Below are 19,569 nucleotides of genomic sequence, written 5' to 3'. Positions count from 1 at the left end.
GATTCAGTCTTGTCTTTGGCAAATAACCTATGCCAACATTTTCAAACTTGAGTGCCTAAAATTAGAGATTTAAATCCATATATAGGGACCCTGAAGAAAAGTGGCTTGAGTTGGAGGTCTAACTCCCATTGACTTCAGCGGGAGCTTTGGGTACTTAATACCTAAAGATCAGGCCGTTTTATTCAGGCCTCTAATTATGGATTTAAGTGTCGATCCTTAGGCACACAAGTTTGAAAATGTTGGCCTTAACTTCTATGCCTTAGTTTCTCTATCTGCAAAATGGGGATGATGAGAATATCTATCCATGTAACAGGTGATTTGAGGATTCATGTTTGTTAAATGCTTTGAGATATTCGTGTGAAAGGGGTCCTAGAAATGCAAAGTATTATAACGTGCTTGTTGTCTGAATGTTCTGAAATGGAACATGTTGAATAGTTGTTAACTTCTAGGGGGCAAGGAATACCTCAAGAAGAGTATCTCTTTTATATCAGATTGTACTGGCATGTAGCGTGCTCTCAAGTTGGCTTTCAAGAAAAAAGCTGATTAAATCAAGTAATGCTAATAAAATATAGCATGTTCTGATGCTGCAAAATATGTACAAAGTCAAAGCTAAGATACTGATATAAAATAAACATCTTGGCAAAAGATAGCTACGCTCAGAGCCGATACTTTTCTTGCAAAAATATTCTTTTCCAGTAACTTCACTTCATTACTCATATGGCCTAGCCAGTGTAATGTAAGTGCTGTCATTTTGTCTGATGGATGTTGATTATATGGTGATCATTACTGGACCATTCATAAAAATATATTTTATGATTAGCCCAGAGAATTGACTCTCTGTGCTTCAACCAATCAGAAACTAGTGGATTTCTAAGGATATAGTTATTTGTTTTCAGAGCTAAAAGGAAGATGATCATCTTTTGATCTTCACATTTTAAATATAAAGTGAACATAAAAATGGGAGATTTTGTTAAGATAGAATTCAAGATTGTGGTCTCTTCTCCGTACATGTCTGTATCCCCTAGTGTGATGGGCTATTCTGGAACAATAAAACAAAGTACCATTTAAAATTTTTATTACTTCCACATTTAATCATGTTTTAATCTAATACTTTTCTCTATGTAATTATTATTGTGCTTTATTTACAGAGGGACAGCATGACGGGGTGGAATAGGCCATGAAGCCTCCTCCCTACCACACCCTACCCACAGAAAATGACAGTGGAGAGGGTCCTCCAAGCTCCCTAGAGCAGCTGCATGGGATGAAGCCAATCAGGGCCCAGCAGGCCTGTATAAAGGGAGCTGCAGGGCCAACAGGAGTTCAGTCTGCTGTGGACTGGAAGAGGAAGAGGTGGTTCTGGCAGGCTGTAAGGGTCAAGGCAGGTAGTTGCTGCTAGGAACCAGGGGAACAAGGAAGGTGCTGCTGGATGGCTGCAGGGACTCAACAAAGATAAGGGTTGTGGGGAATTGACAGTTATTTAAAGGGATGTGGCTGCTACTTAGAGGATTTCTGGGTTGGGGCCTGGAGTAGTGGGTGGGCCTAGGTTCTCCCCCACAATAACCACTGCGGACGTGGCTGTACCATGAGAGAAGGGAGTTTTAGACAGGCTCAGGGAAGGGACTGAACATAGAACTGTTACCCTACTCCTAGAAGGGGGCTAGACAGAGACTGACTCAGCTAGAGGGCCAGAAGACTAAAGGTCAGGTGAAGAGTCATAGACTTGTATGACTGGAAGGGATCTTGAGAGGTCATCTAGTCCAGTCCCCTGCACTCATGGCAGGCCTAAGTATTTTATAGACCATCCCTGACAGATGTTTGTCTAACCTGCTCTTAAAAATCTCCAATGATGGAGATTCTACCACCTCCCTAGGCAATTTATTCAGTGCTTAACCACCCTGACAGGAAGTTTTTCCTAATGTCTAAGCTAAACTGCCCTTGCTGCAATTTAAGCCCATTGCTTCTTGTCCTATCCTCAGAAGTTAAGGAGAACAATTTTTCTCTCTCTTCCTTGTAACAAACCTTTTAGGTACTTGGGAGGAAGTCCTGGGGGTACTGCTCCATCCCAGAACAGGAACCTTTGCACATAAGCTTGCTTAGTCAGGTACTCAGATAGGCCCTGCTGGTCAGACTGAGGATCAGGGAGGGCTGCAGAGACGTTGTCAATAGAGGGGTAAAGTGATGGGGTTTGTTGGATTGTGAAGGGATTGAGCCCAAAGAGCTGCAGGATGTTTTGGAAGATTTTGGGATAGGCCCGGTTGGACAGTATACCCCAGGAGGGGTTTGTTTTATTTAGTTTCGTACATGGACTATGTGTAACTTGGATGGAGGGTTGAGTCACTAAAGGCTTGCCTGATGACTGCAGCGGCTGATGCCGGGAGAGGGGGGGGACTGAGAGCGGAGGAAAAAAAACTGCAGACATACTCGACTGGAAAGGGTGCTTGCAAGAGGTGGGTGTGACACCACTATAGACAGATTAATCTCTACTGTAACAACGTCCCCAAAGTCAGTGTATTCAGACCAGAGATGCATTCTGTTTGTTTGTTTTGTTATTGCAGGAAGAATGAGGAACTGTGATAAGGAGGCCATGTAGCTGTGTTGGGGCACATGATTTTGAGGGTGGGGAGTAGAGAAGCAAGGGGGACTGGAAATTTGGCTTCTGATCTCCATTCTGTGTTACTTTGTGACCTTTGTCAAGTCATTGAGTCTCTCTGTGTCCCTGTTTCCCCCCATCTGTAAATTTGGGCTAATACTTGTGATCTCCCCCTGCCCCCTCCCCCCGGGGGGGGGGGGGGTTGGGACATTTAATCAGTTAATATTTATGAAGCGTTTTAAATGTTTGGATGGAAGGTGTTTTAGAAATACTATATATTACTATTACTTGAGATTAGACAGATACAAAGTTCTAACCTATGTAAGTATAGTGGGTGATTTACCCAGGATGGAGCACTAACTAGCCAGTCAGGATTTGCATTTTCCAAATAACACATTACTAGGTGCAAGGTCATTCCAGGATATCCATTTGCCCGTGGTACTTTGTGAGATGTCATGAGAGAATAAATATGTGACAGATATTAGTCATGTTTCTTAATGCACTTTTGGAAGGTGCTTGGATATTATGGTGATGAGCATGGTATAAGAACCTATATAAGATAGAAGAGAATCTGGTTTGATGCAGTGCCAATGTATTGCAACAGAATGAGATTCTGAAACAGCAGCATCTCACTGCATTATCATGTGGATTTTTTGACACACAATCAGTACGGTGTGTTACATTTTGAAGTCCTGTTGTAGATCTACTTGTGTGAATGTTTGAGGCTGCACTATGATTATCTTGGTGTGATCAGGTCTTGAGATGGTGCTACCTTGTTGTATCTCATCACAATGTTTTGAGGCGTCCTGCTGCAATACAACGGTAGCATTTTGAGGCAGTGGGAGTCATTGCTTTGTTACAGCATGATGATAGTCTTAGGTGGGTATGCTGGTGTAACTGTTTTGAGGTGGTGGCCTCACATTGGATCACAGGAATATGACCTTTGGAGGCAATGACATGGCATGAGATCATGACACCATGGTGTGGTGACTTTCTGAGACAGCACCAACAGCATGAAAGCCGTTTTGAGGCGTTTGGTGCAGGGTGGTGCTTGGGTTAAAGATTAAATTTGTGGGCCCACATCTCAAACTGTAGTGCAGCCAGGCCAGACCCAGTCACTCGCTGTGTGGGGGATCCAGCAGTTCCAACTTTGCCCCCTCATAAGGAAAAAGCTGTGGAGAGAGACTGGGAATTTGTCTGGCCTTATGTAGTTGAGCCAATCAGAACGGACTCAGGTGAGTGACAGCCAATCTTTCCATTCAGCAACAAAGGGACCCCGGCACCAAAGGCAGACGATTGTCTGCGAGAGGACGTATTTCTCAACCAATCAAGTTTAGGGATAGGAAAGAGGGCGGCCTCTTACCACTCAGAATACAGGCTGAAGCCGGACAAAGCACAGAGTGGCGGCTCTTCGCCCAATGGCGGATGGGATCGCGTTTGAACCGTCCAATGAGATAGCCGGAGGGCGGCACGTCTTTTTGCGGGTATAAAACCAGCTGCTGGGGCAGGGGGCGGCGGCGGCGGCTGGCATTTGTTGGCGGCGGCGGGGAGTGCAAATTATCTCCTGCCGGCCTCTCGCTCCGGAGCGTTCGCCTGTCTCTCCCCGCCATGACGACCACCACCACCTACAAGGGCGTGGACCCCAACGGCAGGAACAGCTCCAGGTCGGTGATGGGGGTCAGTGCGTGCCCCGGAGCCGTGGGGGAGCGGTGCGGGGCCCGGGGCTCCAGGGGCAGGCGGGGGCAGGGCTGACTGGTCTCTGGGACCGTTTCCCCGGGGGGAGGGGGGGAAGACCAGTGGCTGGGCCGCCGGAGTGAGCCAGCGGGGGCCGGGCGCTGAGGGACCCCCCCCCGTCCCTGGGGTAATGGTGAGGGGCTCCCTCTCCCGAAGGATGGGGTGCATCCGGGGTTCAGGGGGAGGCAGGATGCTTTAAAGCCCCGTCCCCGGGGCAGGAGCTGGGGTTGGAGGGGGGGGGGAAGATCTGGTTCAGCCGTGCGGGTGCCTGGGCTGCTCTCCCGGGGCTGGCAGGCGGCGGGGATACGGCCGCACCCAGCCGGCATGTGCCGCCCGTGGGATTCGCTCTTTCTCGCTGCGAAGCCCTGACGCAGTTGCCTGGGGACGAGCAGCAGCAGGGCTGGGAGCGCGGCAGACCCGCCCCGGGCTGCTGCGGGCGGCTGTGGCTGCTCGCCGAACAAAGGAAGGAAGCTCGCTGCCCAGCCACGCAGCCGGATTCGCCTCTCAGTCCCTCCCCAAAACCCCGGCACTGTCCTCCCTGCAGTCCCTTGTGCCGCTTGGCCTTTGCTATTCGTATCTTGTTCCTTACCCTAGCGGAGCTGCCCCGGGAGGGCTTCCCATACTGGGTGGGGCTGGAGCAGGTTCTATTGTCTCTTGTCTGTAGCCTCTCTACCTGTTAACCTTAGCAGGGGGCAGTGGTACACTTGTAACTCATCACGCATTCATTCATCTAAGAGGCTGCTCCTATTCGGAGACAGTTGCTGCAACTTTATGGAAGATTTGATCCTGCCAGGGTTTAAGGTGTCTATGTTGTTAAGCTCATTGTGTACCGTTATTTCAAATGGATTACAGGCAGATAGATCTCAAAGAGCGTGATCTAGTGCTGGGGGAAAGTGAAGGCACTACACTGCACATCCTTTCTCCACTGATCACAACCTGCAGTGTTGCATTGGCTATTCTTGGAGGGGGGGGGGATTCCCACATAGGGAGCCATTTTGAGGGGGCAGCAAACAAGGGCTATGAGACTGCTGTAGAAAAAGAAAGGGATAAGGGGACAAGAGAGAGCATGCTACTAGATCAGGGAAGCCATGGTTTGTCTAGAAACAAAGAGAACTTAATGCATAGCATTCTATAAGAATCCTCTCAAACTAAATTGAACTCATGGATTTCAGTGGTGCAGTGTAAGATGAGGCAGTGTATAAATCATGCTATTCTGGGCAGGGTGGAACTGAGGCAGATGTTTTTTGGTAAGTCATTGTTTTAAACATGCAGAAATTTCCTATTGAGGATTTGGGAATTTAAAAGGTCTCTCTGTTGCAAGAGCTTTTTCTTCATGGCGCTTATGTTGGTTTCTCAGCCTGTTACACATTGGATTTCATGCAAAGAGCGAGCAGTGCCTTTCTGAAAGTGTGGCTGTCAGCTGTTGCAGGGCAAATGTAAAATCCTGGGATTTGGGTGACGACTAAAAAGCATTTCAGTTCACCCTTAGCTGGGTGACTGAATAGAATATCAGACCTTATATGGAAGCTACGCTTAGCAATTCGCTTGGCTACCCTTTTGTATTTCTGCTTGATTCACCAGGATGTCTTAAGTCTGTTTGACATAAGTCTGCGGAGGAAATGATTGTCACTGCCCTGTAAAGTGGGGGGGATATGGGTTGTGGATGCAAGCCCTTGTTTGAACACTCTGCTCTAAGAACTAATAAATGTGGCAACTGATGATATGGAAGACAATAAAGGAAGTTTTCACATTTGAACACTTTCCCTAGAAGGATAATTTTTCTCTATCAAATATAGGAGTCCATTAAAAATAATCTATTGAATATCTGAACAGTTATACCAAACTACATAACTCACAAAGGGGGAGTAGGAAATCATAAAGGTATATGTGCATTCTTAAAAGCTGTTACTTTTGATCCACTTGGTAGTCTGTGGATTCCCCTACTGTATGTTCTGTTTGTAGGGGAGAATTGGATGCTGTACAGAATCCCCCACCATACGCTAAGGAGCAGTGCAAATGTTAGGTTTTCCCTGCTAAAGATTTCTTACAAATAAGTTTAAAAACTCAGTTCAGTTCTAGGATATTAAACAAATGAATTTTTAGGTGTTGTGTTGCTTGCTCTTATGCTGTATTTGAGGTTAGCAGGGTAAAGAAGTGATGTCTTGTGTTCTGCCTTTAGTGTAGTAGGCTTAAGGTCTGGAAAGATCAGAATTAATTCCTGGCAGTGAACAGCCATATCTGAGTCAAAGGCTCACTATTCCAGCTGTGTTTGAATTTGTGTTTGAATTTTTGCATAGTGAGACTCTACAGACCTCTTTCTACTGTAGGCTAAGGACCAAAAGTTTGGGAAACTGCACGAAAAAGGATTGGGATGCTGTCCACTTCACTATCGTAGAATCATAGACTGTCCATTTTTCATAACTTGGATCTGAACTTTATATGAAAGCAACTTCATTTGATACCCTGAATCAACAACTTTGTCAGTATTTTGAACTTCAACTGAGCGCTGTTCATGTTTCTCATGTAGCCTCATAAGTGGTGGTAATCTGAGATTTCTTTGGTTTCCTCAGCTGTTACTTTTGTTGAGCTAAAGGGATGCTATGCTGAAGAAAATAAGCTTTGAATTCCTTCAGCCATAAAAGTGTTGAGCTTTCTTGCTTTCACTTCTTGACTTTCAGGAGGAGGTACCAAACAGGCTTCTTCATGTGTCTTCCTGATCAAGATCTCACTGCTAGATTTTATTTATTTATTTATTTATTTTTGAGCTCTATAGACATGCCAGGACTTTTTTGCTTTGCAGCTAAACTCTGCCCCTTAATAATCCCTGCTCAATACAGATGGCACTCAGGCAATTTTTACTTTAAAGCTTTTTGGTTCATCTCTTTAATTCAGGAACCTGCTGCATGTTTGGGTTTTAAAAAAGTTGGAACAGTTACAAATAGACTGGAATCTAGACATGATCAGTCATGCAAATAGTACAGTGGTTCATGAGTCAAATGTTGGTCTCTGCCACATTGCTTATTTCAAGATTAATTTCGATGGGGTGTTCTAATGAATTTGGCTGTTTAGCAGTTGAAAGATTGGACTCTAAGATAAATAGAAGGCTTTTTTGGCTCTGAGTTTGAAAAATGTAGCATCTTTCGCTGATCCTGGGACACAAGGATAAATGGAGCTGGCTGTTTTTCCTTGTTTGGCTGTCTTTAATATTTAGTGTTGTAAATTGTACAGTATCTCTACAGTCCTCCGATTAGCTACCAAAAATATGAATAGCAGTGACAGAACAAATGTGTCTGTGCTGCCCTGAAGTATGTTGTAGGTCCAGGAGTGAACTACAACTGTAACCCATTCTTGGTGCCAATCTGGTGCTTGGCTTCTGAGTGCCAACAAGTGCAGTGCTGGTCAGTGTTATTCACCGGTTCATTGTGAAAACTAACTGCCTTATGAGTAGCTTTTAGACCATTATGAAACTGGGCTGAATTTAACCCATGTGATTCTATTATATTACTGTTCCCAGAGCCATCAATCCCTTTGCTTACCCAACCACCTTTTGTATAATACTTCAGTAACAGTGGTGGTAAAACTCTTGAAATATAAGATTGTCACAGTGAATCTTTCTCCAGGGTATTGCGCCCTCCAGGTGGAGGTTCCAATTTCAACTTGAGCTTTGATTTGCCAAAAGAGCAGCCTGTGCGAAGGAACAAAATGGCATCCAACATCTTTGGTCTTCCTGAAGAGAATCCAGTTTCTAGGGATGGCTCAACAGGTACAGCTTCACTTTGGTTTCAGTGTCTATTCTAGTGACTATATTCTAATTTTGTAATGCTTTATGGAAAAGGCTGTGGGTGACCCCTGGAACTGTGGAGCAGAATCATTAGCATCCTGTAGTGGATGCAACTGATGACTCCTAGTACAGAGGAAAGATGGCTTAGTAGTTAAACCACTGGCCTGGAATTTGGGCAATGTGGATTAATCTCCCATCTCTGCCACACATTTTCTGTGTGATCTTGGACCTTAGTTTCTCTGTGTAAATGGGGAAAAAGTAGTACTACTTTCATGATGGTGAGACACTGAGGATAGATTCACTAATGTTCGTGAGGCATTTTAATACTGCAGTGATGAGAAGCCTAGATGCCTAGGATGAAATCTTGGCCTGCTAGGATTTTGCTAGTTCATCAGAAATAAAGCTTTGGATAACTGTGCCAGTCTGCTTTCTTGTAGGCTGACTTTACATCCTAACTAAGACAAACTTCTGCTTTCAGGGGCCATGCCCAGAGGTGTCAGAGAAGATTCTGAACCGTCTGGACCCCAAAGGAAAAGCTCTTCTGATGCAAACTGTGGGGACTCTGTAGATCCAAAGGTCAGTGACTATCAAAAGCTTGTGCTGTGCTTGTGGCTGCTTAACCACTGCTAGTAAGGTTGTATGGTAGGAAAAGGGCTTAAAGGCAGGTAGGTGGCTTTATTGTGGCCTCTTACTTTCTACTTGGAGAAAATATGAAATCTCCCTGCATCTCTAACATGCTGTGGGCTTTCAAACTAAATACAGAGTTCGAGATTATTTTTAAACTGGGTGCTCAGTAAAACTTTCTGGCTTGTCCCATCCTAAAATCCGGTAATGGTGAGGAAATCCGTGCCTTAGCCACAAGTTCAATATCATTACCAGCATTTTTGCTTGTAAAGTTCAAGCTGCAGGGCTCTTTAATCGGCGGGGGGAAGGGGGGACAAGTGTTGGGGATGCCAGCTTTGTGCTGGCGTGTAAAACAAGTAGCCTGGATGCTTGTGTAATGAGTTCCATGGCTGTCATCTACAGGGAGCAGCAGATGCACTAGCCTCTGTATGTGGTCTGGCTTCTTGGGGCCAGGGGGACGACGACAAAACCATGCTACTAGCACAGGTTTTTGCTTAGTATGTGATTCCAAATCCTGGAGAAATGAGATATAGAATAGTAGCTTCTCTGCAGATAGCAAAATTGGGGGGGCTAAAGCAGACTTCACATCTGTGATTCAATTCTAAAAACTAGTCCTCTCACAATCTAAAATTCAGTAATTTTCAAGAAAAGATAAACTGGGTAAAGTATAGCCCCCAGGTATGATGATAGGACAACAGATAAGTGTCTGGAGACCTTCTGTTACTCCTATTTAAATAAAAAGAGAAGGAGGACTTGTGGCACCTTAGAGACTAACAAATTTATTTGAGCATGAGCTTTCGTGAGCTACAGCTAGTCTCGAAGGTGCCACAAGTACTCCTTCTCTTTTTGCAAATACAGATTTTAAATGGTATCTAAGTCACAAAGACAGATTAAAGTTGGCTTTTTTTGATCCACAACAAGATTTGTGTGTGTAGGAAATGTCTTGCTTGCTAAATTGGAACATAGCAGCTGTAAATTTCATCTAGTGATTACAGCAGAAAACCAAAGTAAGCTGTTTTGGTTTAATTCTGTTAGCTGTTTAATTGTATTACATATTCTGTAGCCTGCAGAGGTTGACTTTGTGAACATAATTCCTCACACACAATCCTTCACTTGCACAGTAGCTGTATCTGCAAACAGTTTAAACTTGTCTAGTATAGTCCAGCCCAGAATTTAAGAGGTACATATACATGCTTCAGCCTGTCTCATATAATTATGTTGAGATCAGTGGAGCTGTGTCAGCTTACACCTTAGCAACACGCACACAATTCTGATAAGACTCATTAGCTCACTGTGTTAAAGGGTTGATCTGCATCAAGGAAATGACTTAGTAGTGTATCGATTGCCAGCAACAGTTTAATTTTGGGCCCCAACCTGGTGTTAAACTATCTCCTAAAGCAAGTAAGGAAATTTTCAATGCTGTTACAGAAAATGTAATTGGGACTGAGTGGAAGGTGAGCCACCTTTTGAGAGAGCCAGTGTCAGGAGGGGTAAGCTTCCTAAAGCAGAGGGGGACAAACTGAAAATAATTACCCACAATATATTTAAAACTAACTTCATTGCTTTATGGCTGTAAAATGTAACTTGTGTAAAGTTATCAAAGTAAACTCTTTCTAATGAAAGATGTTAGATGAACAGTATTGCACTAGTGCTCTAGCCATCTGGTTCTTGCACACATGGGCACAAGACAAGTTTCTTCATGTCGTCGTAATCCTGGCCTTTAGAGTGAGTAGCATCTATGCCCATTCAATCCTTACCACTATGCTCTTATAAACAGACATGTCTGTATTTAAAAACACAGAGATATCTAATTCGTTTCCCTGATCGGTTAGCAAAATGTCATTCTAGACATTTGGTTGAATTGATCACCTCCATAGGTGTAAAAAGAAAAGGAGGACTTGTGGCACCTTAGAGACTAACCAATTTATTTGAGCATGAGCTTTCGTGAACTACAGCTCACTTCATCGGATGCATACCGTGGAAACTGCAGCAGACTTTATATACACACAGAGATCATGAAACAATACCTCCTCCCACCCCACTGTCCTGCTGGTAATAGCTTATCTAAAGTGATCGTCAAGTTGGGCCATTTCCAGCACAAATCCAGGTTTTCTCACCCTCCGCCCCCCCCCCCCCCCAAACTCACTCTCCTGCTGGTAATAGCCCATCCAAAGTGACAACTCTCCCTACAATGTGCATGATAATCAAGGTGGGCCATTTCCTGCAAAAATCCAGGTTCTCTCACCCCCCTCCAAAAAACACACACACAAACTCACTCTCCTGCTGGTAATAGCTCATCCAAAGTGACCACTCTCCCTACAATGTGCATGATAATCAAGGTGGGCCATGTCCAGCACAAATCCAGGCTTTCTCACCCCCCCCCCCTTTTTCCCGGGGACGGATGAACGGGGACACACACACACACAAACAAACTCACTCTCCTGCTGGCAATAGCTCATCCAAACTGACCACTCTCCAAGTTTAAATCCAAGTTTAACCAGAACGTCTGGGGGGGGGGGTAGGAAAAAACAAGGGGAAATTGGGAGTAGCTAAGTCATTATGCAAGGTAGCCTATTTCCCCTTGTTTTCTCCTACCCCCCCCCCCCCCCCAGACGTTCTGGTTAAACTTGGATTTAAACTTGGAGAGTGGTCAGTTTGGATGAGCTATTGCCAGCAGGAGAGTGAGTTTGTTTGTGTGTGTGTGTCCCCGTTCATCCGTCCCCGGGAAAAGGGGGGGGGGGGGTGAGAGAGCCTGGATTTGTGCTGGACATGGCCCACCTTGATTATCATGCACATTGTAGGGAGAGTTGTCACTTTGGATGGGCTATTACCAGCAGGAGAGTGAGTTTGTGTGTGTGTGGGGGCGGGGGGGGGTAGAGGGTGAGAGAACCTGGAATTGTGCTGGAAATGGCCCAACTTGATGATCACTTTAGATAAGCTATTACCAGCAGGACAGTGGGGTGGGAGGAGGTATTGTTTCATGGTCTCTGTGTGTATATAAAGTCTGCTGCAGTTTCCACGGTATGCATCCGATGAAGTGAGCTGTAGCTCACGAAAGCTCATGCTCAAATAAATTGGTTAGTCTCTAAGGTGCCACAAGTACTCCTTTTCTTTTTGCGAATACAGACTAACACGGCTGTTACTCTGAAACCTCCATAGGTGTGACTGGCAATGTTTCTTCTGATCAGCAGAATACATGCATTGTCCACGGTGCCGCCTTGACATCTGATCTGGAAAATCCAGCATCCCAATATTGCTTCCTGTTTCTGCATTCCCACAACTCAGAGGGCTCTGCTAGGCATAGAGAAGCATGCTAGACTAGCTTTGTTTAGCAGTTGTTGCTAGGTGGGGCCTGGGTGTTCAGTGCCGCACACTGTATCTAATATTGAAAATGCATTGCAAAGTACAGGAAGTAATATGTGTTGTCTCTTGTAGGATGGGGAAAGCGGTGAAACTTTTGGTGAGTAACTCTGTCCCTTTCTGGTGTCTAACCTGTGTAAAGTCTTTCAGGAACAAATGAAGTTCTGGTGCATTTGAGGTGTTGGAAGGAGATACCTAATATAATCCAGCCTGTGGTTACCTCTTGGGTCCTTCAAAAGGGTGGTGACTTGAATATTTCCAATATTTGATTAGATGTAGATGGAGTCTAATTGCAGAATGCCTCCCCCCCGCTTTTTTTTTTTTTTTAACCCATTGGATTTGGGGTCACAGCCTGTTCTTTTGCCAGCAGTAAAGTTAGAGCCAAGAAGTCTGCATTTGGGACTAATATTACAAGGGAAATAGAGTTGAGGAGGGACAATCCCTAGGTCTATTAACTGCTGCACTGCACCATTTTAAGTTTAATACCTACATTTTATTTAACCTAAATCAAATAAATCTTTAATGTGTGACTATAGGAGTTATGAAGTTTTCTAAGACTTATCATTAGCATCCTTAATTATCGGGGATGCCACAAATGGATCATTAGTACTAGGATTTTAAAATCAACGTAGATGAAGCTTTGTAAATGACTTTTAGTTTCTGAACATTTTGCTGACACTTCAAAGATACTGAGTTCAGACATCATGTAAATATTAAGTTCTGGGTTTAGTTTTATTTAGCGTAAGTTCAAAATAAAGTGAGATGAAATGTGACTGTCTTGCTGATCTTTGTAGCTATTTGTCCAGTATATGCCGTTATACAGGCAAAAGTGGTTTCTTAGCTGTTGAGCCAGGTGCACAATATGGATTTGCTTGCAGCAAATCTCCTAAATGGAGACAGAGTGAAGGTAATTGCCAGTGTCCCAAGTTGGCAGCAATCACAAGAAGCAAAATCCATCTGTTTAGTGCAAAATGCAACTTGCAAATCTGTTCCAAAATGAATATGCAGCTCCTTACACTGTCCTCTGATCAGACAGGATTTGCACACTTGAAATTGAACACTTTAAAGAGCCACACTTGAACATGAGTCAGTTTCCTGCTTCCAGAAAGAACTTTCAGAGCATGCATAAGGCTCATATTTTTGTCAAAGCTGAGCTTTCTTCACTAAGCCAAATGGATACTCAGTAACAATCGGGATTTGTGCATGATTCCTTAGGGCAATGGTGTCTACTCCATGCCCATTAAGGCTCTTAATTATGGCCCTTGAGGAGGGTGACTGTTAAGTGGAATTGGTATTTGATTATAAATTGAAAGTGCTATTAATATTCATGTAATCTTTTAACAAGCCCCTTGAAATCCTAGGCTCACTCTTTTTTCATGTGTATTCATGAAACTTTTAATCTGATTTCAAGTTCATAAAGCTAATAGTTTTTTCTCTTGGTCTAGCACTCTACTTTATTTGGACTATCATCTGAATAGCCTTGCTATTCATGTACTGAGGGCATGCTTCCTCCTGAAGCTGATTTATAGTGCCTTTTCTCCACCTGGAGGTAACTGAAAGCCTTGTGGCCTGTCATTAGGGGCACTGGCAGCTTGAATCTGTTCCTCAGTGACCAAATAGATTTAGCTTCAACTCTGTTAATCGATCTTTTCACTCAGTATCGTTTTGGCAGGGACATAGTCTTAAATGCTTTACACAAAACCTCTCCAGGATTGGGCAAGCCTAATGTCCTTTGAAAAAGCCAGATGGTACTCAAGTAGGAAACTTGCCTTTCCTTGGTGGATATAAATGGTTACCATCAAATTAAACAATACTTGTAATAAGCGTTTTTTATAACCTGATAAGTTTTCTGTATTTTAAATTTTGTGTATTGGATGACACTTGGTAATTATTTTCACAGATCTACCAGTATAGTCAGTTTCCATTTCCATGTGGTCCTTTCACACCAACAGATTTCTTTAAACATAGAGAAATGATTGCCAAAAAATAACACATTGGCAGGAAGACTCAAAAACAAGTATAGTTGTAAAGTGATTCTTAACTCTTTATTTTTAATGTCTTTTACCAACTAGTTTTGCTGAGCAGGAGTTTATTATTAGCAAAATAGCCCATGTAAATATGGAAAAGCATTCATACCTTCACCTAGACCCTGGAGGAAAAGACTATTCATGATTGAAGTCTAATGCCTTTCCTACCTTCTTAAATTTACACTAGAAATAGCCCATTTCCTGATTAGAACAAATACTCATTTCTTTTTACCCCAGTACTTCCCTCCGTGCTACTTTTCACACCTGTAAGCTTTAGCTTCAGGATAAAGATCAGCAAACCTGTTAATAGATACATTTCCCGAAGGAAAAATCTTTCCTCTTTGTTCTTAAGTAGCAGCTATGGGCTGGGCTTGACATCTGATAGCCATATAGCTAGTGTTGGTGTGGGAAGAGTATCTAATGCCCCTGACTCAACTATGCAGCTTTCCTTAATGTTTTCCTATGAGCCATTACTAATGTGGTTTAATTAGCATTGCAGTGCAACCAACACCATTACTAGCAGAAAATTTGACTAGTACAAAATATTAATTTTGTAGCTCTGCTTGTAATTGAAACCCCAGGGCTACTGGAATAGTTACTTCCAATTGCTCTGGATAGTCAGTCAACCCATTTCTCACTTCTTGGTTCAGTTCTTGTAGGTGGCCATGTCCGTGAAGTAAACAGCTATTTAAGCGGCAAGTGAACTGGAGTTGGTTTTCCTGATGCAACATTAGTGGAAATGTTTTAGTTTAATAAACTATTGTGACTGGCCAGAATAAGTTGTGAAGACACAGGCAAACCACTCACACTTAAACCTAATGCCATTGACGTGAGTTGTAGAGGTTCTTACACTCTTCCAAAGCAAGAGCAGAAATGCTAGGGAGGCATCTCACAAAGTCCCTTGTGAACCCTGGCAAATCACTCAATTTCTCCTCTTCTTCCCCCCCACCAGTTTGCTGTGGATACCCCGAAGCAAATAGAGTATGGTCAGAACTGCACAGCAGTGTCACTGAGCTATCTCACAATGTCTTTTGATATTCCTATCATGTGAAATGTTACATCAGTCATGTAGGTGAATGTTCCATGTCCCACGTTGCTCATACTTCCAGTCTTGTTCTGATATTTATTGTATTATCTGTCTTTGGTTTCTGAACGGCTCATGGAGGAGTGAGTTTAGACACCTCTGAAGGGGAAAGCTTTCTCTCTGCATTTAAAGTTCCCCATCTCAGTTTGGGGTGGCGCTAAATCCTAATGGGTAAGTGTCTCTTAAAGGATACTCTCTAAAATGGATCATATTCAAATCTAGTCCCTCCCCGAACAATTCTTTTTACTCTTTTGAATTAAGATAAGCTGCTTTATGATGAACAGTGCTGCTGTGAGTGCTTAGTAAATCTTTAGTTTTTGCTTACATGGAGTAGACCCTGGTTTTACATTGATCAGGTTGCATGCATATCTTCAGGACAAAATCGAATGGGGTCCTCAAGGAAAAACGTGTTTTCAAAGGGGTATAATCTGTCTGCATCATGGCTCCTAGAACTGGGTTCATAGGATTCATTTACTCTTTGCTGCAAGTGCAGACAAGAGAGCATTCAGTTCTCAACATGAATCGGCAGTCTGTCATAATATTTCTCAGTTCTGCTGAGTAGTGTGGCAGGTTGGTAGCATGAGTCAGCCTGAGGCTTCCAAAGAATTTAGAAGTCTGCTGCCTGGTTTAAATGTGCCTATGAGCTAATGGCTCTGGAAGTAAATCATTATATTGTAGATTCCCTCTCCATTTTAACATCCACATTTGCTCTTTCAAATAAATTTGTCTTACTGATATTTTAACTAGGGCTATTTTCTGACAATGTCAGGAAGAAACTGTCAGGGTCTACTTAAGCCAGTGGCTCCAAACTGGTCAGTGGCCTGGAGAGCTGCTGGATCTCACTTCTAGCTGATACATCAGTGTAAACCACTTATCCACAAGCAGTGGCTCCAGCTGCCATAGGAGCGTTGATGAGACTTAGATATAAGATATGATCAAGACTTGGAAAAGCTTGAGAACACCATCGCAATAAATAGCGCTTGACTTTCCTGTACATACTATTGTATGTAGTGTACTGGTCTGAAATAGTGACCCCTTTCAAGATTCTGCTGCTTCAAAGGAATATGGATGTAATCTGTAATTCTGCAGGATTTTGTAAAGTGTGGTATCCATTTATCCAGTCAGTTTCAAATCATGCATTGTTACTGCGGATTTTACTATATAAGAGGAGCTTAATCTCTTTGCAAAAAGAAAGGGAGTACTTGTGGCACCTTAGAGACTAACCAATTTATTTGAGCATAAGCTTTCGTGAGCTACAGCTCTCACGAAAGCTTATGCTCAAATAAATTGGTTAGTCTCTAAGGTGCCACAAGTACTCCTTTTCTTTTTGCGAATACAGACTAACACAGCTGTTACTCTTAATCTCTGCTGGATCATTGGGACTTTTTATATATTTCTGACATAAGAATTAATTCTTTTCCCTGGGTCTCATATAGGTGAGGTTTGCTTCAAGATGTTTAAAATGCCCTGCTCAAAGCTGTGCTCTTGATTAAAATTTGCTGATCAAATACCTTTCATTTAGTCTACTGATCTGAATAATAATCTTTGTCCAGCAGGAATCTTTCATCAAAACGAGACTTGATTGACTTGTCAAAAGGAGTGGGGGGGAGGTGTGGTTCGTGGGTTTTTTTGTTTGTTTGTTTTTTGCTACCACTGATGCTTATTGCCACTCAACCTTGACCTATTCTGTTTAGTAACAGCAAAGCCCACAATCCTCTTCATACTTCCAAAAATACTGAAATAAACTAAGTAATCAAGACTAGACCTCTAAATAACTGATAAATTTGGGGAAGAAGGGGGATGCATTTTCTGTTAGCTTTTTTCTGGACTTCATGGTACACATGGCTGGATTTTGATCAAACATGTGACATCCTTCCTCTCACACTCCTGTCTGTAGGAAAACTTATTGTAGATTAACTATGTGGATTGTCCTAAGAGAGTAGAGGGTCTGATGTTCTGGGACAACTGCATGGAAGCTGTCCCAGGCTGCAGCAGAAACTGATCTAGGTGCATCCCTCCTTGCACAAAGATTCACTTAATTAAAACTCCTCTTCCCCAGAAATGGCTATCAATGAGACAAGCTGCATAACTGACTCTAATGAATAGAAAACTCAATAGAGTTGATACCCTAGCAAGCAGCACTTTAATGAATGTGCTACATGTGTAGAGTTCCTGCATGTGTGTTCCTGTTTAGGGTCTTTTAACAGCATTAGAACTAGATGAAATGGCCCACTCTTTTCAAGCAGGCCCACACACTTTAATGTGAATTTTTGGAGGCTTGTAGACAAACTGTAAACACAGACCACAGAGGTTTAGGAAGGGATTAGGCATTTTATCTCACTCAGCCTAGATTCTGTGGCTCCAGATTCTGTGAATGTAGCATTTAAAACTGTTAAATGCAGAACTCGGGTTCAGATCTGCATTAGTATTCAACGCATGCTGAGACTTTTCACTAGAAGCCGTTAACAGGTTTGATGATCCATAACATGCATGACCACAGGGGTGCCGAAACAATTTGTATAGTGGGCATGCTGAGATTCATTGAACCAAACTGTAAACCCCATATCTAATGGAATCCACTTCCAGCTGGGCGTGCAGCGGCACCCCTAGTTACAGCACCTATGCATGATCATACTAACAGGTTACTTCTTGCCATGAATTGCGGGCAAGTACTGTTTTGATGGCAATGGAACTAAATTGGCCCCTAAATGACTATAGTCAAGTGTACGATGTGACCGTAGTCTCTCAAGAAGATGTACGTGTTACCCACCAAAAAGTTAATGCTGTCTTGCCAGCAGGTGTTGAAGCAGAACGTGGGGGAGAGGTGTACCCTAGTGGAGGGGGGAGTACCTGAGAGAGCAGATTTCCCTTTCTTCTTTTCTATATCAAACACCCTAAAATCTTTTCTTCTAGAAAACATTGAGGCTGATGTAGAAGCTGCTCCAGGCCAGAGTGAAGAAAAAACCCTGCCTGCTGCACCTGTTCCTAGCCCAGTAGCACCAGTACCTGCACCATCCAGGAGAAATCCACCTGGTGGAAAGTCCAGCCTAATCCTCGGTTAAACCCGTTCCTTTCTGACTGTTTTGAACTCGTGTCTGTTTCTTTTCCCCCATGCTTGTGAACTGCACAACTTGAGCCTGACTGTACATCTCTAATTTCTTTCATTAAAAAGAAGCACTTTATGTACTGCCTTTTTTTTTGTTGTTTTTTTAAAGAACAAGTTTTTTTAATTTCTGTTTGGTCTCCCCTGGATCTACTGGAAATGACATGTGTTTTCTAGTAGTAAACATGAGGGAAAGCTTTGAGGGATAGTAATTGGCTCTAAGTGTGCTTAGAGGGTTTTTGTACGGAGATTTTTAGAACCTCTTATAGTCAGCCTTTACAAGGGTTTAGAATTCTAGTTGACCAGGCCAGCAAACAATGAACGAAAGCAGACTCCCTTCACCACACACAACTGTTGGTTATCCAAAACTTAATTGACTTCCATGTGGTAAATGTCTAAGAACAGTACAGAAGTGTGATCTAGTGTATGCCATGCTGCCTTTAATAAGGAGTATCTTAGAGTTGGACCATTATGAAATCGGGCATGTGCCATATTTAGGGCTGAGATGCCTGTTCTAATACTGGGGAGGGATTTGGGTGTACAGCAGAAACTTAATCCAGTAAAGGTAGAATGAGGTGTGGATCATACCAAGTGAAAATTACAGGGGCATTTTATTATAAATGACTCAATGCTGTGCATGATCATGCTGGTGCTTGACCATGAGGTGAAAATCTCATCCTTTTAAAATGTGTGTTGTAACTTCACAAAGCTGGACTGTTGCTTAAAAGTAAATAATATAGAAGTTTTGAAGCAGTGTTTCCTGTGTGGGTTTTATTTCTGTGTTCTCTCTACTACTGGTACAGCATATCTGATCATTCCTTTGAAATGCTTCCCTCTGTTGTTATAGCAATAGTTTAATTAACCTCCATGTAAATAAACAAAAACACATGCAGGTTGTAAATCAAGGAACATCTCACCAGAGTTCAGATAGAAATGGTAGAAGGGTCATCTCTGATCACCCTTGTACTCCACCTACTTAGTATCCTGTCAGCTAGGGCTAGCCCATGATCTGAAGCACAATGGCTTACATTCCCTTTAAAAAGTAACTAGATGTGTAATTCTCTCAGAATGGTACTAAGAGCTTAGTCAAATGACAACTTGTGGCAATGAATTCCACGGGCTCATTACTTCTCTGCAGCCATTTTCCTGTGGGAGGGGAGGGGAAGGGAAGTAAGTGGCTGATGGACCAATTTGATACCAATCACTATGGTCCAGAGGCAAGCATATCAAGACTTATTTTGTTGCTATTTTTTTCCTCTTATATAT

General features: G+C 43.0%; 1 protein-coding gene across 1 annotated transcript; it reads left to right on the top strand.

Annotated features, from left to right (window-relative positions):
- The first annotated feature begins 1,150 nt into the window (after positions 1 to 1,150).
- On the top strand, positions 1,151 to 19,053 carry JPT1 (Jupiter microtubule associated homolog 1). Its single transcript, XM_073311308.2, has 5 exons — positions 1,151 to 4,254; positions 7,945 to 8,087; positions 8,584 to 8,681; positions 12,165 to 12,189; positions 18,114 to 19,053. Exons 1-5 carry the CDS (start codon positions 4,199 to 4,201, stop codon positions 18,260 to 18,262), a joined length of 471 nt encoding a protein of 156 aa, XP_073167409.1. The 5' UTR covers positions 1,151 to 4,198; the 3' UTR covers positions 18,263 to 19,053.
- The last annotated feature ends 516 nt before the right edge of the window (positions 19,054 to 19,569 follow it).

Source organism: Lepidochelys kempii, chromosome 14, assembly GCF_965140285.1.
Source record: "Lepidochelys kempii isolate rLepKem1 chromosome 14, rLepKem1.hap1, whole genome shotgun sequence".
NCBI lineage: Eukaryota > Metazoa > Chordata > Testudines > Cheloniidae > Lepidochelys > Lepidochelys kempii.
The sequence above is the reverse complement of the archived record's forward strand: the minus strand, read 5'-3'. Positions and strand labels throughout refer to the sequence as shown.

What these genes read in the sequence shown, in the direction of transcription:
- JPT1 (XM_073311308.2), top strand. Translation starts at nt 4,199, where the DNA reads ATGACGACCACCACCACCTACAAGGGCGTGGACCCCAACGGCAGGAAC. An exon ending in GGGACTCTGTAGATCCAAAG is followed by an intron (nt 8,682 to 12,164) that starts GTCAGTGACTAT and finishes TGTCTCTTGTAG; the next exon opens with GATGGGGAAAGCGGTGAAAC. An exon ending in GGAAAGCGGTGAAACTTTTG is followed by an intron (nt 12,190 to 18,113) that starts GTGAGTAACTCT and finishes CTTTTCTTCTAG; the next exon opens with AAAACATTGAGGCTGATGTA.